Genomic DNA, 21,575 nt, shown 5'->3' on the forward strand with positions numbered 1-21,575 from the left:
AATCCTCAAAACCAGAAAAATACACAGGAAATATCGACAAGAAAAAGGGAGACAGCGAGAGAGCGAGAGAGAAACACTTTCCATTACCGTTTTTTTCTCTTAGAGATGCAGTGGGAGAAATGTGTGTAGTTCATGCACACATTAACATCCTAATTCATCTGCTATCATTCATGTACTGCATTATGAATAAACACACTGCAGTATGACCATCATTAATAATATTCAAGAACCAAAAACTGAGGAAAAAAGAAAACATACACTTTAATGAACATCACAATAAAGTATTTTTTCTCCACAAAATTGAAATATGACTAACCAAAAATATATAAAAAAAACAAATAAACAGTATTCCTACATACACAGTTTAGACAAAAGGAAAGCATACTACAAAGTGTTTTTGGATTAAAATACTTCTTACATCAATGGTCTAAACTACAAACATGTGACCTTGCATCCCTTTCATTAACTGGCAGATGGTGTCTACAGAGAAGCGACACTGAAATGTAAGAGTCTAAACAAAGAAAGATGATGAGATTTTCACAGAACATCAAAATGTAAACTGGCACACGAGTTTGTGACTGTACTGCTGGGTCAGCAGATGCACAAGAAAAAGGTCACATCTGTAAATGATGTTCAAGTAACTTCAGTCAACAGAAAGCGGAAGTGATGGCTCTTTTTCCATAACAACAGTGAAACAACACACGAACAAACCCTCACTCGTACGGGGCACTTTAAACAATAACAAAAAAAAAAAGAAATATTCGTGTTCTAATAACATTTAACAGGTTCGATGGCAGCATTTAAAAAAACTGCACGCTGCAAAACATCAAGGCTCATTTGAGTGAAGCTGTTATTAAGATAGCCGAGTAAATGTGACAACATTTTGTGACTCAAATGGATCAATAAATAGAATAAAATGCTTTAAAATATTTTTCTTTTAAGTTCCATGCATGCTTTTTGTAGGCACAAGTCTTTCTCATATTTAACACGCGTCAATCAAGTTGATGTTTAGTTCACTGAACATAAAAGACTCCTTTGGTAAACCTCGCAGTGCATTTTGGCTCAGTCCTGTTTTTAACAAAGCTGGGACTTTATGTAAAACTGAATCATTACTGGAACATCGCTAAAAGATTTAGAGAGTGTTTTAGAACAGGAAACGGAACACTCGGGAAAAGACAGAGTCAGCAAATTAACAATTCAAACTTCTCAATGTAAAACTAGTCAATTAAATCATCAAAGAAAGTCATATTTGCAGGAAATCACAATAGTTGTCTAAAGGCACTGCATTTTCCATAATAGAATTTAAATAGTGAGATAAGCCGGAAAAATTGCTTTACACAAAAGCACAAAGGAAAAAAAAAAAATCAATATCTGTTATCACTTAGCACAGTTCTGTAGAGGAAATCATAACATGGACTCAGTAACACTATCCAAGTTTAAAAGAGGGGAGACCACCAAGCTTGATATGAGCATGAAGTTACATGACACAGGTCACTGCCATATATCAGTGAAAGCAACATTAAGGCTAAACTAATATATATGTATTCCTGAAATGATAAATATTGCACTTTGTTCCCATGTAACGTGACTTACATGCGAGTACAGGGAAAAAGGCTCAAAGCACTTCCTGGGGCTGTACTGATGTCCACGATCCAGCCTAGTGTGGTGATGAAGCAAAACCTGGATTATATGCAGGCTGAGCAAGAAAGTCTGGAGTTGCAGGTGGAGCACTGGGCTTCGGCTGGGGGCACGGTGGCTGGGGGTATGCTGGCTGCCGGGGCATGAACGCAGCCTGGCCATAAGGCATCGGAGGATAGGCAGGACTGACTGGAAAGTGAAAAAAGAGCTTACATGAGACTGAACATGCAGACAGCACTAAAAAAGTAACCACAGCTGAAGTTCTGTAGCATAAGAAGAAATATTATATTAAAAAAGTCTCTGGCAGTAATGGATGTGTTTATTTGTGTTTATTTACTGTGTATATTTTTTTCTGTATATATATATTGTATATTTTGATGACGCAGATTCATCACCTTTACTTTAGCCAGTCGCAGTATTTTACACAACATGACTCACAGAAACAAGCTTCTGCCTCAGAGGCTAAATGAACTTCTGTAGAAATATTTTGTACATTGAAGCTCCTTCCCCCCCCGAGTCAGGAGCTTCAAATTAATTAGGGCTGCCACGATTACGTTGACTATCAAAATCGTCGACGACTGATTTAATAGTCGACGCGTCGTTTGAAGCTCTGTAAGATCCCAAAAGACGCAGGAATAAGTAGTAGGGTTTAAGAGTGTAATAACGGACTGAAACAGAAGATGGCAGCACTGCATGTACAAGGATGCCAGCTGCCGTTAAACCCCGAAGAAGAAGAAGAAGAAGAAGAAGAAGAAGAAGCTGTGTCCCAGAATTCATAGCGCAGCCCAGCTCAGTTTCCAACAATGGCGGCAGCTAGTTAGTTTTAATATTACTCTTATTATTCTTTCTGGGTCACAAAATAAACGTTTAGCATATTTTCAGGCGAGAATGTAGCTGTGTAAACCTCAAATATCGGCTCAGTTTATCAAGACACCACATATTTTCAAAAGCGCTCCGACGTTTTCGGAGACGTCTGTTACCCACTAGCTCGATAGCTAGCCGGGGTTACAGGCTCACTAGAGCCGTGAGAACACCGGACTCCCGGCAGATCGTTTTCAAACCCACTGCCATCTTTCGCTACTCAGGTTAAACATATACAAGTCACTTAGATAACTTCAAAATGTTATTGTTTGGCTTTTTTTTTAGTATTTTATTTGTTCCTGAGTAAATCGGTTTGGCTGAGCTTAAAGTTTCTCAGCCAAAAAGTTTTTACACAGCTGAATAAACATTAAGAAGACAACTGATTATCAGAAGTGTGAGATCCTCGAGAATATACTCCGGTGTCCTGTTATATTTTAGATAGCAAGGAGTTTATTAAACTTCACCGAAACAATCTGCAAATTTCATTAAAATTTAATAAACTATCATCTTGTCTTTATTTTTAGTTAGCACAGACCTGAAACACTTAAAGCTGTAAGCTAATGATAGTTATATAAGAGCAGATCAGATGCTGCTGGTGCAATAAGCTGTGCGTCCAATGGATGATGATCTGATTAGTCGACTAATCGCAAAAATAATCTGTGACTAGTCGACTATCAAAATAATCGTTTGTGGCAGCCCTACTATTAATATTTCCACAGATGCGCAGTTTTGGGTTTCAAAGCCTACCTTTCACCTGGTTCTGCAAACAAATATATTCTCTTTAGTTAAATACGGGCCTCTTTTCCAGGAAGCATTTACAAAAAACTAAGTTTAAAAATAAACTGAGTTGATTCACTTTGAGATAACTCTGAGTTTCCTGTTTCAGAACAGCTGATCAGATTTAGTTCAATCAACCTTGAGTATATTCACCCAGAGTTAAGCATCTGCATTAGTAAAGAAAGAAAGCCATGATCAATGGAGTTGTGGCATCACGATTCACCATGGCAACAGGTAAATAAAGAGCATGAGAAATATGAAGACCACTCAGTGCTGAGCAGGATATTGATCGTCCCTCTTTCATCATCACTTTTAATGTCTGCTGGAAAGCTGGAATCCAAATGTTGCATTTGATTTTTAAATCAATCTTTTCTAATTATTCAGCTGTAACCTGACAGGGACAAAATGTCGGAACCAGGAACTGATGATAAAAATCTACAGAAACTCATTAGACACAGTTTACTGATGGATCTGTGATATTAGTTACCCAGACAGCAACAGACTCCACCTTCAGGTCAGTTTATTAAATGAAAACCTGCCTTCACAGCAGGTTATGACCATTTTGTTGTTTGAATAATTATTCTCTAAACATTTCTTTCTTTTTTCTTTTCCTTTTTTGTGTTTCTGCCATTACTGGATAGAAATGCATAATGAGATTCTCAGAAAAAATGTTCCCCAGTTTAATCTGTTATAATCTGATTTCAGTCTTCACTGATAGATAATGGCTCTTACAGCCATAGCACTATCACATTGAACTGAAAAAAGCAAGGCAGCTTTCTGAGTCTTTAATGAATGTAAAATCACATCAGTAGCGACAAACATGTTATAAGAAAAGTCTTAGCTTTTGCAAGGAAACTGGCTGACAGTCTGAAAACATTACTGGCCAAGTTATAGACTATATAGATTTTATTCTGAGCTGATCATAAAACAGTGATGTAATTGCTGTCATCACTTATTCATGGCTGTCAAAGCTCTCACGTTAATTACACAAAATACCAAAACATCCCATAGCGTTTTAGTTTCTGTAAAAATGTACACTTCCACGCTGTGAACGCTGACAGCGACTTTATGAATAAGAAAATGACTCAGTGTGTCACACAAGTGGTTCAGGTCCAGCAGGACGGGAGGAGTCAGAGAGAAGCTCAGGGTCTGTTCCCAGTAACTAACAGAAAACAGGAGTTTCTCTCAGCTCGCAGTTAACAAACTCAGACTTCTTAGCTAAACCTGCTTCCTGGAATAGAGCTCAAGGCAAATCATAAACCACACTCACTGGCTTCCTGATAAGATGGCGGTGGTCCAACTGTGAATGACTGTCCATGGTAGGGCGGTGTGAGGATGGGCTGAGCTGGGTAGCCAGGCTGGGGTAGATGGTGGGGCATTTCCTGGTAGGATTCAGGGGGCCCAGGTGCTGCCGTTGGATGCTGAGGAGTGTTGCTGACCATTGTGACCTGGGTAGTGGCCTCTATCACAGGTGTAAGCAAATAAGTAACAAAAAGTTAGAAATGGAGAAACATGCTACATATTATCCAAAACACCTTTAATGTGTATTGTCATTTATAGGTAATATTCTAATAAAGATTCAAAAATAAATTTTTAAGGAAGGAGAAGAGCAAATGGTGCACTTTGAGTTAAGATACATAATTTATCATCCTCTCCTTAAGGTCTGCATCAAAGAAACTAAACATGATGTCGTTTGCTTATTGAATATACACAGATTTACACTTTTGAAGTTTACAGAGACTCAAAGAAACTCTTTGAGAGATTTTTATCATCGTCAGAGTGTAAACTGATCTCTGCGTAAGTACAGTGAAAATGAAAAGGCACTGCTTAGAACAGGAAAAAAGAAAACTTGTGGAAAACAAGGTGTCTTTAAACAGTGGGTGTCATCACAACCACTTCCTGTAAATGACGTGGGGTTGTCATGGAAACAATGAGTCACACAGGGTGGAGCTCTGACATTCCTGGATTTGATCCCATCATGCAGCGGCTTAAGCCAAAGATGCCACATTGTGTTCCTCACTTTATTGTAGCCTCTCTGCCAGAAGGACTTCCCCTAACGGCAAAACATTTACGAGCTGACCAAACTGACAGGAAGTCGGAAATGTAAAAATGGTTGACTGTAAATACTGACAACAGTCAGCTAAAGTACCAGTTTGCAAAATAGAAATGTGTTTATTTGACACGACAAACTGTTGGTTGAACATAATTTAATCATGTCACGCATTTCCATGTAATTACATTACGTTATGTACAGTAACCCATTCTTTATCATGTCACATGAACACATTTACACAAAACTAACAAGTAGTAATGATTTAAAAACATAAACACTATATGTACATGTTAAATGAACACATGGGATCTAACCAGCACTAAGGGGGTTAAATTAAGATTAAGACATTGTCTATTTATAAAAGTCTAGAGACTCAGAGTTAAACATTCATGTGTGAGGACAATTATGCATTTATGAGTCAAACATTAGCGATGAATAAACTTTGGAGGCCACTGAACATGCTGATACGCTCTGAACCTGAGAAGTAGATGGACCTGTGATTGTAGGTTGCACATACATCTGAGCTGTTTTTCAGCTGTTTTTCACTAACATGTTTAAAACAACAGCCTATTAATAGGGCTGGTCACAACCAAGCAACAAGAAATCCTCACAGCAACCTAAGTGTTTACTGCTCAGAGGTAGATCTGCAGATTCTTTGCACCGATCACATTTCATGTACATCGTAAAAACAACACTAGAAACTACAGGCAAGCACAGGCAAGGCACAGCCTGCTTATTTAAATAAAAAAGAAATTTTGTCCCAAGTAGAAGGGACCAAAAAAAGCAAATTCAGCAATCATTTGATGGGCAGGGGTGGAGATTAGGAATGTAGAATTATTTGAATGACATTGAAAATGCATGCTTCTCCAACAGATCGCAAAGCAAATTGAGCACTCCAAAATCCCAGCGCTACACCTTACACCTGTGCGCCAATCACAGCTGTTCACTGCATCGTAGCCCGGAGGAGTAACACTACATCAAAGACAGGCAACAGACGGTCAAAACAAAAATCAAATGTCTGGAGCAGCAGAAAGCGAGCTTGCTTCCAAAAGCAGGTCTGCTGTTTTGGATTTAGAACAATCATGTTAACCAAGAAGAAATCATCTGCGAAGAGTGCTGTAGATTTGTGTCAGGACCACAAAGCAGCACAGCGAACTTATTCAACCACCTGAAAACACACCTGCAAGGTGAAGTAAAAAAAATGCAATTGTTGCTAAGGTTAATCACCCAACATCAACTCAGATGTACATAAAAGCGAACCTGTACAGCTCTTCGTGGTATCGCTAGAGCTCACAAAGAAGCACAATCTCATTTGGCCAAGGTAAGTAATTAAGGCTTTAGGTAATATAGCACATTTAAAAACAGAAAGTTTGCCCATAATAGCCTATAATGAAAAAAGAAGAGGGCCAAGGATTAAGCCCTGGGGCACCTCACAAGAAAATGGGGCTGAGGTGGACTTTTTCAACATTAACACTGAAAGTTCTGCGACTCTAATATGAATGAAGCCAATTCAGTGCAGCACCTTTGATGCCAACCAGGTGTTCCACATGGGAGATAAGAATATTGTGGTCAACAGTATCAAACGCTGCAGTAAGATCTAAAAGCACGAGGATGACCGAAATTCCACAATCAGTAGCTAAAAAGAAAAACACGTAAAAGTGCTGTTTCAGTGGAGTGTAGCTGTTTAAAACCAGACTGAAAAACTTCCATCATACCGTTAGTATCTATATTCAGATGGATAAAAACTATTTTTTCCAATAACTTTGAGAAGAATGGAACTTTTGAAATGAGGGGTCAGCGCCAGGTTTTTGTTAATAAAGGGTTTACAATTGCATGTTTAAAACCATCAGGAACCACACTGGAAGTAATACTGCTATTTATAATAGCAAGGACTGAGTTCCAATAGAAGGGAAAACGTCTTTAAAGAGCCATGCAGGAATAAAACATCCATGGGAATAACCTTTCCAAAGTGCCAATGCGGGCACTATATGCAAAGCATCCAAGGGGAAAGAGATTAAGCTCTAAGATCGGTTGAGTACTTTGCTATGAGTTTCCATCACGCAGATGCCAAGAATGGAGTGAAAGAATTTATATTTTACTTTTAGGAAATGAATAAATATCTTATTTGTCTGCAATTAAGTTTTATTTAAGAAGAATATAGCACAATGGGGAAAGCAGGGCTGTGTTGATGTAATTTTGCATTAAGTTTTTGTACAATTTTCTTTAAACTGACGTAATTTTTTTGCTCAAAGAGAGGCACTGAATTTAAATGAATGATGAGTAACAGCTTTATTACAGCACACATATTTGCAAAGTAGCAGGATCACAGCATGACATGCACATGAAATCTGTGTTATGTGATGTCTCTAAATTTATTATGAATATTTTAAGGCCTAATTTAGTTTATATTGACTAATCGTGATAATAGTAATCCTAAGATTGGGCAAAATGATAAGGATTAGCATTTTGGCTATAATTGTGCAGCCTTAGGGGTTTTGCAATTTCATTACTGTCAAGAATTGACAAAGTGATGAAAACACAAGGCTTCCTTGCACAGTACATGGTATTCAAATTCCTACTGAAAATAACAACTGTAAAAAAACAAACAAAATTCCCGTTCATTATTAAAATCTATAAAATCTTAGTCTGCATTTTATCCAGCATTACATAATCCTTATTGCTATTAGCATTATTGCTACTATTATTGCTCCTCGTAAATATTGGCTGACTGGGGATAATAGAATCATTACAGCTAGAGCTGGGCGATATGAGATTTTTTCATATCACGATATGTTTTTTTCATTTCAGGCGATAACGATATCTATCACGATATAAGCCAAATAACTATATTTGTAAGATTTAAATGTGCCGTTGCTCACAAGTAAAATGTGAAATAATCAGCAGCTTGTTTTTATTTAAATATTTATTTCCCATAATAAGTTCAACAGGGTAGATGTACTTAAGGAACATGAGACTTTTTCAGATAAATAAAGGCAAATATTGCAAACTACACAAAAGGCAGCCGCTAAAGCGTTTAAGTTTCAAAATAGAACAAATGAAACAGACTAAATTGTCAATTCCACTTAGAAACAAAATATTAATTCTAAAAATAAATCTTAGTTTGTTTTACAGAAGAACAGACAAAACTGACTAACTTTTGTCAATATCAAATAAACTGAGAACTAAAAGGAAATTCTCAATCTCTCCTTGTTGTATAGCTTAGCTTTTCAAACAGTTTTAACAGTTACTTTAGTCTGACAAAAGCCGAATGATGAATTAGCGCTTCCAGTCAGAGACTGAGGCTACGTCCACACGTACACGGGTATTTTTGAAAACGGAGATTTTCCGTTTTCGTTTTAAAAAATAATCCCGTCCACACATAAAGGCAGAAATGAAGGAAAACGCTGCTATGAACATGCCAAAGCAGCAGGTGGCGCTAGATTCCTAACCGTGCAGAAATGTTGGCCAATCAGAAGTCTAGAAGCCTCGGTGGGAAAAAGTAAACAAAGCTGGGGCATAGAAGCAGAACCGAGTCGTATGTGTGGAGGGACAGTAACTGTGTGTATATGTAAGCATTTAAACACTGCAGAGAGTAGAATTAACAGTATTGTAGAAATTCATTTCACCGAAACAATAACGTGGCGCACAGTGTGACGCATGCACCAGTTTATTGTATTTCCAGACTTGCTTTCGGCACAATTTACAGTGCACGCTACTCTGTTTTTTGTCAGACTTGAAATAGCCGAAATACCTTCACACTACGGAACTTCTATGGCTCTTCCGTTCGACAATCTCTCCGGCATTGGAACCATCATCTGTTTTCTCTTCGGTCACGCTCGGTTGATTTTTCCAGTCGGCACACTCATTTCCTCCATTACCCGCTGGCTGCTTCCCAAACAAACACACGTGCGGCTTGGCACTTGTGCTGTACGTAACAAGTCACGCGACGTGACGCTGCGGCTGTGATTGGTTTGGCTCTGCGCTACTTAATTTGGATTGGCTGACCTTTTTTTTTTTTTTTTTTTTTTTTGAGGACAAGAGCGGCGAGGTCTATCGCGATAGCGTAATTTCTCTATCGAGTAAAAGTTATATCGCGATACATATCGTTATCGTTATATCGCCCAGCTCTAATTACAGCTATGCTGTGTCTAACAGGTTTGAAATATTGACAATGATTCTCTGGCTACAGAGACAATACTCAGTAGGATCAGTTAACTGCTGGCTCTGATCTTTTCATGTCATTTGAGAAAAAAACAAAAAACAAAATAAAGATGCTAGAGTTCAAAGCCCCACACAGCTGTTTCTGAGCGCCTTAAAGTTGGTATTTGAAAAATTGATACGGCTGAGCTCAAGGAATTTAAAGCACTCAGAGTAAGCAGAAGCAAAAATCAAGTAAAGACATGACCCCAAAAATCACACCAGCATCAAACTTAGGCACAAACTCTAAACACCAATTATCGCTGATGACGTGTTGACTCATTGCCCTGTGGCATATACGCTCACCAAGAACACCAATGGAAGGCAAAAGAATAGAATAGAATAGAATTCAACTTTATTGTCATTGCACATGCACAGGTACAGGGCAACGAAATGCAGTTGCATCCATCCAGAAGTGCTTTAGTGATATAGATATATTACAATATATATTAGCAATAATATAGATATGTGAGTATATTACAGAAATGGGTCTATTATGGTATGTTATAATGTACACGGTATGAAGTATGTTGTGAATATTCTATAACTATAAGTATGTACAGGCTGTAGTGAGTAACCTAATCCTAATCAAACACCAATGAGGAGCTGAAAAGTTTACAAAGCCTCCAATACTGCAGTGATTCTGAAACATTAGGTCAGGGGAGGCTCTGTATCTCAGTTGTTTTGTTTCTTGTCAGACCAAACTGCTGAGGTAATAAAAGTCATGTGGTAGGTGAGCCAACAGTCTACAAACGAGGCCCTCATGGTCTCAGACAAATGCTCCAACTCACCAGTCAATCACTGCAATGTATGAGAAATCACCCAAATGTCAGACTCACACTAATACTGTAGGTCCTTGTTCACATGAAGTGTTCCAAGTACTTCATTCATTTGACTGAGCCGGGCACTTTAGGTTTTTGCATATTGCATCACACAGGCAGGAGGTGAAATCCAGCATCACTAATCTTTTTCAGTGTTTGACATGTTTTGTCCTGCAAGGCTCCGACTTACTGTGAATATGGCTCTATTCAGAGGAACTCAGCCGTCTTTTCTAGTTGACTAACAGGTTTGTTCTAGAAGACGGATACGTTTCACAGGTTTCAGCAGCTGAGTTACTGAAGACTAGAATGAGAAGTTTTGCCGACAGGAAGCAGAGATTTGTTTAAATAATCACTGACTCGTCAACTAATCGAAGGAATTAAGATTAGTCGAGTATGAAAATAATCGTTAGTTGCAGCCCTACCAGTGAGTAAAGATAATCACATTATTGTCTTTGTGGACTTTTTCATCTCTGATAAAAGACATCGAGAAGAAAAAAAAAAAAGAAAGTCAACAGCTACTGATGAACGTTTAATTCGCATTTTCATAGGGTTTTATCTTTTAGCCACTATAGAAACAAATGAGGTGCCTTAAACTCCGTCATGCCACAGTGCCTACTCTTAAGTTTAAGGCATCAATGCATGAAAATTGTGTTTTGAGAGCTTGAAATATTCTGTAAATGCCAAAAGGCACAAAACAACAGCCTTCAGATCTATATCTAAAGCCTTGACTATACTTTGTGTCCGCTGAGGTTTGAGTAAAGTAAAATCCGTCATCAGAGAAAGCGTGTGAGAATCTGTTCATGTATCTGTAACTGCCAATATTTTTTGACTGCAATAACTTTACATTACAATGCACCAACTGTAGTAAATGTAAAGGTGCCTTCCAGAAGTTTCACACGAATGACGAAAGTTGTCTTTGCTCACAACAGAGTACAGTCAAAAAAGCATCACCCAAATTAAAGTACTAGTTCTAGTAATACTTACCACGTTTGTTGCACAGCTTGTACAGGCAGCAGCTGGGGCAGACGCAGCAGCAGAAGATGAGGAATACAAAGGGGATGATGCTCATGCCAACAATGAGAATGAGTAATGTTTTGTTGTTGAAAGCAGTTAACTGATCCTGAAAATTTTTTTCAGGATCTTTGCTGCTGAAAAAGAAGCAAAGTAGGGATTATGCCCAAAACAAAATAGGAAAAAAACAAAAATAAAACAAAGTATTACAGCTAGCCTACGGTCTGTTTACTGTCGATTTTCAAAACTTCCAACTATGCAACAACTCCTCATGCTATAGTTGTGTCTGCTACGTTTTTTGCAACACTGACTGAAAAACAGGTGTAGGTGTGTTATCTTCCAACAACCAGCACACAGCATGCAAAAGCCCTTTTTCTACCCAGATACCCTGTCAGTCCTCCAGCGAGTAAGCAAAGCAGCACACTGATGAATGTTATGTGAATGAAGGCCTTCGTTTCAGTCTAGTGCACTTTGGCTTTATGCTGATGGCCGTGCGCAGGAAGACATTGTGTCCTGTTTTTTAACAGCTTAAATGTGGCCTTAAACACATTTATACTGGGAGAAAAGAGAGACTTAAAAAGAAATCACTTTCTAAAATAGGAAATTGTTCATTTTACACAAACTAGCTAAATGCAGGTTTTTTTGTGGATTGCAGATTGAAAATGAAAACATACCACTCTTCTTCATCAAAGCGTTTTGACGGATCTAAACAACAATATCTGCTGTTGCAGTCCCCACAGCAAAAGCCTCTATGGCATTCCTGGGCTTCCTTACCACTGTAAGCCAGGCAGTCGTCCCCTGCTGTAACAGAGCAGACCGAGAAAATCAGAGAGGGGCAGCAAAAGTTAGCTCATTTCAGGTCAATCAATTAGTTATTAAAATTAACTTTTCAGCACTGCAACATTTTGACTTTTAGGGAATTGGTGATTCACTGTCACTGTAGCTCTTGAAAGTGTACTACGCTGTACAGAGGTGATGTTTTCACACACTTATCTATGCTCAGCCCTGAGTTTGAAACCCTGCTGCTTCCACTTGGTGGTCACTCTGAAGGATGTAGTTTGTACTGCTGCTAAATGATCGTTCACGCGTTTCTTGTTAATTAGCGGGCAGCTCGAGTGACCAGAATATAGTGGATAAAAACTATAACCTAAAACATGTGAAAATAGCCACTGACACTGACTGATTGTATATTATTTTTAAATGACTTTCATTTCTTTTTTTATGGGTCTGTAACAAACTAATCCTACAGTGTTATTAAAAGGTTTAAAACACAACTGTAACTTAAAAAAAACAAAAGAAAACATGTCTTGATGAGTTTTATGGCCTGTCATAAAAATGAAAAGTTTTCGGATAATTAGACGCTACGTCACTGACTTCGCCCTAAACGTGGTCTGAAGTAACATCACAGACTGCTTGATGGTCAGCGGCTACAAGAAAACACAGCGGCCGTTTAAGGATGAACATAATTAAACTTACCGGATACACAAGGGGACAGGATCACAAACAGAGCCAACACGGCAGCAGAACACAGGCCTGACGCCATGTCCGTGTGTAAAACTTTCCCGGATTCACTCACGGACCCGGGAATCTTCCCCGACAGTTACTCTGCTCCGCACGGACTGCTGCACAGATCGTCTATACACGAAGCCGCCTCACTCAGGTCGTGTTCCAGCCCACTGACACACTTATTCCACGGACTGTGCAGAATCACGGGTCTGTAAACACATCATTACACACGGTTACGAGCTGCGAACAAAAAGTCTTTTAAGAAATTGTTAACAGAAATGTTTAAAGAGACGAGGCTGCAGACACGAGCGGAAGTTATTCTTCCCTCTTGTCGTCTTTTTCCGGTGAGTTATTGAGCAGATGAAAAAAATACTTTTTCCCTCTTTTTTTTACAATTTATACTAATGTAAAAATTATTGCGTATTTTATTTATTCGGGTATCCGAATAGTAATATTACCCAGTGCTAACTAGCTTGAATACCAGTGAATTATTTTACACTATCTTATTACTATGCATTTTAAAAAGTAGTTTACAGACTTGTAATTCGCAATATTTCAGAAATATTGTACATTTAACTCTTTGCTGTTTCTGACAAACCACCACAGTGAAATGCATTTTTACCTAACAGTTAAATCATAAGACATTACATTTTGGACAAGCTGTTTTTAAAATTTAATATTTTGCCTGTAGTCGTATTTTTATAGTACAGTGTAAATGTTTTGAGCCACTTGTCATTTCATTATGTTGGGGAAATGGGTGTAGTGATGTTTTTGGAAAAAGTGCTTACACATGTGCAAGTATACAGTATATAAGGCAAAAATAATGTCTGTATAATTCTAACTATTCTTCAGTACAGCCTAAAATAAGGCAGCTTTCATGTAAAGCTCTGCAGGCTTTTTGAAGGACATTCAAAGCTTTTATTTGCATGTTGGTGCTTTTTGTTCTGTTCTCAGTCAAGATGGTCCCATACTGCTCCCACACTGCTAACCAGGAATGCTTTTACTGCCTTGACAGTGTACCTGCCATCATTGTCATACTACATAATGAAAATACTGCCAATGAGACACCTGAATATTGTGTTTTGTCTCAAAATGTGTTTTTTCTGCACTTGTTATTCCGTCAGTTTGACACGATCCCCTGCACCACCTGCTGAAATGCAGCCCAAAGCATGAAAGAGCCTCCACCATGTTTTACAGATGTGTTTTACATTCACTGTTGTACCTCTCTCCTGACATCCTGCATACATACTGACAATTTTAAATTTGGATTCAGCACTCCACAAAACCTGTTGCCACTGACTTTCTGTCCGGTTTTATGTGTGATGAACATAACTCGGACTCTTTGCCCACATTTCCCTTCCTTAAAAATGGCTTCTTGACAGCCACCTTTCCACTGGGACCATATTTAATGAGGCAATAGCTTAGTCTCTAATGGTGTTGTGCTTTCATTGAGACAGAATATTAACCAAACAAATCCAGAAAAAAGTATGCATCACATAAAACTTAAAAATGAATCTGCAAGTCACTGAGTGAAATAAATAAGATCCCCAAGCAAAACATGACTTAGTGCTTTGTGGAGAAACGCCTGTGTGCAGTACAGGGGTTGGACATTTCTTACAGTTGGCAGGCTAAGTGCAGATGGAACAGAGGAACACTTTAAACGGCTCAAATAACTCAGTATGAGTCACAATGTCTCAAATGTAGCCATGGCTACATCCATTTGCAGTGAATAATGTATAGATCAACGGTTTCACATGGCTGTTTACAAGTCATGTTTAGACAACGATGTTGATGTTTGTTATATTCGATGGCTGGTATTCAAGGCCGTGGCGACGAGCAATGGCTTCCTTTCTCCAACTGTTGCACATGGTCACATGTAGAATGAGAAGCAGCAGCTATTGCCACCATTCTTAGCCAGTAGGTGGATGAGTGACTGTTTTGTCTTTTGTGTTTTTGTTTAAATGGTTTACTAGGCTTTTATTATGCAGTAGCTGTTACTGCATAACTGCATGTCATGTCAACAACATAAACTACTTGTAGATGTTACTGATTATTGCTTTTGTAGCCAACTGTAGAGTCCACCTATCATTTATCAATCTTCCTTAACTATCTTGGTTGTCTTTAATAGCTTGTCGTTTAACTTCTATGTAACAGACTCTTGTTGACTCTACGACGGGACTATTCTAACTACTTTGAGGCTCAAGACCTCTCTCTTGCTCCTATTGAAAAAGGTGGGTCACTTTGGCCAATGTTACCTTAGCAATGGAGTCCAACGTCACCAAATGCCTGCCTCCCGGCACAACACAGACTCCAAGACAAACTCCATATAAAGACAAGAAAACAAACACCGATGTGGCTTCGGACAGAGACAATACTGTGACGCAAGCAAGCCTCGAGGCGTGGCACACGTTTTACATAGAGAGGCTTTCTTTGTGTTAGCTGCTTCAAGAAAACATAAAACCCTGAGTAGAAATAACAGGTGCTGGATGAAAAGGAGGTGTTTGACACCTTTCACTCTTTACAAAATGGAATAACTGAATGTGTTCTACTTCAGTCATATCAAATGAACATGTAGTTAGAAATTTGTAAAGAACATAAAAAACTAGATAAACAAATGAATGAAAACACTGGTGGCTCCAAACAAAACAAGAGAGAAATCCTGTAGACTCTTAATTTTCTGAATGTATATATAAATAAATGTTTTGGGTTTTTTTTATTTCAGCCGCTCGTTTAACTCTCTGAACATTTCAACTTTAACATTACTCGCTGTATTCAGGCCACTGATTGGTGCTTTACAATAGTTTCATGAAGGAAATCTCTTTAGTTTGTTGCCAGATCAAAGTGAAATTATTTGACTGAATATTTGTGTTGATAAAAAGACACAGTACTGATAAATCGTTCTGTTTACTGTAATTCCAGTTATGTAAATCAGTCCTGGCAGTATGCAAATTCCTGTAACTATGCAACGCATTTTGTACTGATGTAACTTAACCACATGAGTTAGTTTTATGGTTTCAGTCAGGTGTGACTCAAAAGTATAAGCATTAACCGTTTTTTCATTTAGTATCATGCTTAGAGCTGCTGTGAAAATGTGATTTCAACCTAAACTCTGAGCAAAACTTGCTCTGGATCAGGTTATGTGTTCAGTGCAGACTGAACAGCACTTTAAGTTCACAAAGCCCCTCAACGTTTAAAAGAAAAATATTTATTTGTATTAGAGTTATGTTGGATGATAAAATAAATCAATGTAACAACAAAAAATAAACTGAAAGTTTAATTTCCACGAGATAACCTAAATGCATTGTGTCATGTGTAGCTTTAGCTTTGAGCAGCAAAATAGTTAATAGTGAAGATTTTAAAGTTCCAGTGCAGTGAGACTTAATTGTTGTGTAACTTAATTGTTACACCTTGTAAAGCAGCAACACTGATCATTTCGGGGGCGATTCTAGGATCAGAGCTTTAGGGGTGCTGAGCACCCAGAGAGCTGCCCAGCCAGCTAAGATACACTTTACTCATCCTGCATCCTCCCTGTCCTCATCGTCTGTTGTCTTCGTCTCTGTTATCAGTCATCATAATTTTACCATCTCTGTGCAAGTCTGCAAATTTCTTTATTAAATCATAAGATTCTTAAATTCATCAATCTCTATGTGCCTGGGTCCTCATCACAAAACATGACATCACTGTTTTGTACATTTTAACAATTTAATCCCCACATTTGTGAAAGAAAAGCAAAACACTTTTTTGAAAAGTCTGTAACAAAACCATCAAATCTGATAAAGGTTATTTAAATGCTGCTAAAGAAGAATGGATTCTGAATGGAATGGAAAAACATTTCCTAACCTTAATTACTGGGGAAGAATAATGAACGATGCTCATAGTGAGTAAAAAGTAAACTGAGTTCATTTTTTGGACAGAGATTCACTTTTAATGTGTTTGTATAATATAATGCAGACACATAAAAAACACTCCCAAAAAAGAATAAATAATTACAAATAAATTATTACAACATATTAATAAAAACTATAAAAATGGAGGCACCTTTGCCTGTGGTAGCATGTATGCAATGTATGAAAAAATCTTTACTGCAGATACTAATTTTGTGTTGTAAGATTTATGAGTTTCATGCTTTCATAGTGGTACTTAGGAGAGCTTAACATTTTTATCAGGTGGTACACACTGTAAAAGGTTTGAGAAACACTGATAAGTGTATGTGTGCTTTTGGAAAACATTTAAAGCTGCAGTACAGAATCTTTGAAACAAGCTTAAAACATTTTTAGAATATAAACAGAGCATCTGCTTCTCTTTACAGCTCCTCACTCCACCAGGGCTGTTTGGCTCTTTCTGTGTGCAAATGTGATGCACGTACTGCAGCAGTCATACAGACAACTGGATGGTCCAAAAGTTGGCCGACCTATTACTGGCTGAGGTTTTAGAAGAGTTGTGGCTGAACCACATAAAAATATAACATTAATTTTAATCTCCCCAATCAATGATAATGTTATGTTGGAATGTTGTTAAAGAGGATAAAAATGTTTCAACCCAGTTTGTTTTGCAGATTCTGTACAGCAGCTTTAATATAGGGAGAACACAACTTCCAGATTGTGTGAGTAAAATCAGGTTTTTTCTCTTTGTCAGTTTAACAGTTTCTGTTGTGCCTGTCACTGTTCCCTGTCTGTTTTCTTACCTGGTTCTTCCTGACCTTGTACTTTCTCCTCACGTTCCCTCTTTCCTCTCTCCCTCTTTGGACTGACAATCATACACAAATAGATTGTATTCAATTAGATGACAAATTAAATTAATATAAAAAAAATACTATTAAGATCACTAACAAAAAGTCCTCTCTCAGTGTACTTTCAACCAAAAGGCAAATAACCAAACCACACGAACATCTAATGAAAGATAAATATTGAAACACTGATCCAACATTATTCTTGATTGACGGATCATTTGATTTTACACTTTTACCTGAATGTGGCTCCTTTTTTCTGAAAAAACTTCCTCATATCCATTATGAACCTGGCTGTCTCTGTACACACACACACAACAGGAGTTATAAGGTATATGGGCATTCAGTCAGTCAGCTAGTTAGTATCCATTTCAAACAGGGTGGTAACAACAGTAGGCTACGGACAATTTTATGTTTTAGATTTTAAATAAGCTATATAAATTTCAATAGGAGCAACAGAAAGGTCAAATGTTGCTGATTTTACTACAGAGCAGGACAGATTGTAGGGTAGCAACATCGTTGGAAAACACGTTTTCAACACTGCAGGTTACCTGGTGTAATGTTTTTCAGCTAAAAAGAAAAATGGTCTGACTCCTACCAACTATATAAAGAGTAACTGAAGGTTAAATGCAGCTAACATGTCCTGTTTTAAGCCAGGCACTAACACCTCCGCTGCGTCTCAGCCACCATCGCTCTGGCAGCAAGAGCGCTAGAGCCAGAGCAGGGGAGAGACGAGCTGGAACAAACCACTTTGGGAGGGGGGAGGGGGGGTTATCTATACTTTTGTTGTTAAAGTGTTACGTCTCAACCAAGTACTGTGTGCTTTTATATTTTTAGTAGTGTGTCACACGAACAGCAAATATTGTCAACAAAGTAAGAAATCTTTGGGGGTGCTGAAGCACCCCCAAAAATGGGCTGAAATCGCCCCTGGATCATTTTATTAAATATGAAAGAATTTCGACCGTTTTTACCTCTCAGTGATGCCGCAGTGTTCCTTTGACTTCGGGACCTGAAGCAGACGAAGGTTTGAACCCAGATTACTCCACGAGGCTCCTGACTACGGTAGCCATAATGTTATGTGCACCGTGTAGCACATAAAATCGGTTCGAGGTCAATAAGCACAACCAGAATTCATACATAAGGCGCACCGGATTATAAGGCGAAAATAAAAGGATTTTGAGTGCGCCTTATGGTCTGAAAATGACAGTACAAATATCCTGTCACATTTGATCTCTGTGAGGTCAGAGGTCAAATTTACAAATGAATACCTCTTATCTGTGACCTACTCCTACATAAGGTTTGTGTAATCAGAGTAAAACGTCTGTGCAATGTTTTAATACAATAGTTGCTACTAAAATCTTTGATTTGAAAGGAATGACAAACAAACACGTTCAGTCTAAGCTGAAAATGTATACATTTGTGTGACAATGAAAACACGCAGAATTCACAATATAATCTTTTTTGGATCTTTTTATTGATGAAAAATACATTTAGAGTGCCCAATACGATAAGTTGTGTATTAGATGGCACAAAACAAAACCCCAATAATTTGACAATTCCCTCTGAGCAAGCACTAGGCGACGGTGGGGAGTAAAAACTTCCTTTTAACAGGGAGAAAACTCCGGCAGAACCAGGCTCAGTGAGGAACGGCCATCTGCCTCGACCGGTCAAGGGTTTTTAAAATGACTCGATTAGATGTTAAATAAATTGAAACTGAAAATGCTACGTCCAGATGAACAGAATCTACTTTTAGGGACTTACATAACAGTAACCAAGTATTTTCTGCCTGCGATCCATACAGCATGACCCGCACAGAGAAAGAAGCTTGTCATGAAATGTTCACTTTCCAATACAGTGATGGCATGCTCCTTGAAAACCTTTACAATTATATCATCTGCATATTCATGGTCTAATTCCATGAATGTCAGTATGACATCTGGCTCTTTCCATTTCTGTATTAAAGAGCTGTAAACCATATCACTGATGAACATCACATTATCAACTTTGATCTTTTTAAGTCTAGGCCAGAGTTTTATGAACAGCCGTTGGGTGATGGCATCAACTTTTTCAGTAGAGGAAGGTGAACTGGCATTGTTATTGACACGTGTCACCACCTTCTTGATACAGGCTTCTACAGATAACCTGTAATTTTCAGCCTCTTCAGCATCACACAGGGCTGGATTCTGCATAGTGTCGATCAGGTGATTTTTAATGATATCGACCGTCAGTTTTCTCAACACTGGGTCCTCGTCGTTCAGTAACATCAGTAAATGTTTTTCTTTACAGAATGTTTTCTGACGTAGCTCTTGGTAAATGGCCCTGTCGAGATCTTTCAGTTTTTTTTCATGTATATGCAGATCTTTGGTCCTGTTGTCAGACAACACGTGTTTTAACAGGTAGCTGTGGAGTTTTTTAGAAGGTTTGTAGTGCGAATTCTTCGCAGCCCGTGTGAGCACAGCATCAATGAGTGCGCTCACACATTCTTCTTCATCATCATCATAATCGCTGACAGTAATGCCAGATGATGATTTTTTCTCCACTATTGGAAATATATTACTTTTAAATTCTTCTAAAAGTGTTTGAGAAATGGCTTTAGTTTGTTCGTCCTCGTCATCCTCGGCTCTAACGCACCACGAGAAGAACCTTGCCAGTAGGTTTTTACGGAAGAGGTGATCTTCAAATATGGAGATGATCACCTCTAGGTACGGCTGACCTACGGCTAGCGCAATGATCACGAGATCAGGGCTAATGTCCAGCCGCTTGGTGATGTCTTTAAAAATCCCCTTTTCAAGTTTTTTAATCCCCCTGTGTGTGATTTTGAGAGGCTTTTGCTCAACTTGTGCCCACAGAGCTGTGAAGAGGCGCTGCTGAATCATTTCCGATGGCGACACCTTTGCCTCTTTGGAGGCACGTGTAATAACAGCATTTATTAGCTCTTTAACGAGCAGCTGTTCTTCTGACACCGGAGGTTCCTGGAGATCAACTGACTCTGGATCCCCCGGATTCTGTTGCTGGTTGCATGACTGAGGGCAGCACACACAGTGCTTCGATTTCCCCTCATCGCTCCGTAAAATGTTTACGCCAGGGACGACACTACATTCAGAGTCGTCTTCAGTGGCGCAGCTTTGAATCGCATCGGTTGTTTCAATGGCAGAATTCATATTTTCAAATGATACAACTTTTTTACAATCTGGACTTGATTCTGAATTTTGTGTAAGTTGCTGAGTTTGTGTCTCAGACATTAATGCCTCTTACTCCCTCTTACTAAACTTACCTTGTGACTAACCCTGTGCAAATGGTTCTATTTATAGACTTTTACCAAGGTGATGTCACACAAGACATGAAAGGATCAAAGGGATTCTAGCGCTAAGCCCCGCCCACATCCGATATGACGGCGACGTGACGTTACCCTAGCGACCGCTATACAATGGCGATCCTCAGTTGTTGGGATTGAGTGAAACTTGTTTGGATTCAAACATGTAGCCTGCTGGTCCACTGCTGTAACCCACAGCAAATACTGTTAAAATCCTTCCTTTAAAGTTAGAATGCCAAGCGGCCCCCCCTCCGACCCTCACCCACTGTGTTGTTGTCGGGTTTACGGCTGGTAAGCTATGCTAATTTAACTGTTTATGTAGCTTCACTCATTCACCTGCAGACACAGACGGCTATCAGAATGGTCACACGTCTTCTTAGAGGACGTTCCAGGTGAACACGCGCGGTGAGTTACAGCCAGCGAGGAGTCACGCAGTTTTTGCGTGCATGTCTGTGCTCGTGGACATTTGTGAGCAGAAACACTTATTATTAAATTATGCACTTACACTCAGAGTTAGAAATGAAATATTTGTATTAGAGGGAAGGAGTATAACAAACTATAAATGAAGCTAATTTGCACGTTTTTATTCTGCTTTTCTAATCAAAAAAATTGTTAATGCAAGAAAAATATCCAAATATTAACAGGAAAATCTCAAACCAAACTCTTACCACC

The 21,575-nt window shown here is 38.6% G+C and overlaps 1 protein-coding gene across 2 annotated transcripts; it reads right to left on the reverse strand.

The window, feature by feature from the left end:
* Positions 1–237: 237 nt before the first annotated feature.
* On the reverse strand, positions 238–18,161 carry LOC146575038 (protein shisa-4-like). Of its 2 annotated transcripts, XM_085275238.1 has the most exons (7): positions 17,830–18,161; positions 17,549–17,610; positions 12,835–13,073; positions 12,033–12,159; positions 11,332–11,495; positions 4,547–4,738; positions 238–1,827 (listed from the first exon to the last, which is right to left on the reverse strand). In XM_085275238.1, exons 3-7 carry the CDS (start codon positions 12,899–12,901, stop codon positions 1,658–1,660), a joined length of 720 nt encoding a protein of 239 aa, XP_085131364.1. In that variant the 5' UTR covers positions 12,902–13,073; positions 17,549–17,610; positions 17,830–18,161; the 3' UTR covers positions 238–1,657. The 2 variants fall into 2 exon arrangements, with proteins under 2 accessions (XP_085131364.1, XP_085131365.1); XM_085275239.1 differs by lacking the exons at positions 17,549–17,610; positions 17,830–18,161 and having other exon boundaries at positions 11,332–11,492; positions 12,835–13,184.
* Between the last annotated feature and the right edge of the window lie 3,414 nt (positions 18,162–21,575).

The sequence above is a fragment of the Mchenga conophoros genome, linkage group LG5 (genome assembly GCF_057382185.1).
Source record: "Mchenga conophoros isolate Kocher_MC1m ecotype Shallow Benthic linkage group LG5, M_conophoros_male_GT1.1, whole genome shotgun sequence".
NCBI classification, from domain to species: domain Eukaryota; kingdom Metazoa; phylum Chordata; class Actinopteri; order Cichliformes; family Cichlidae; genus Mchenga; species Mchenga conophoros.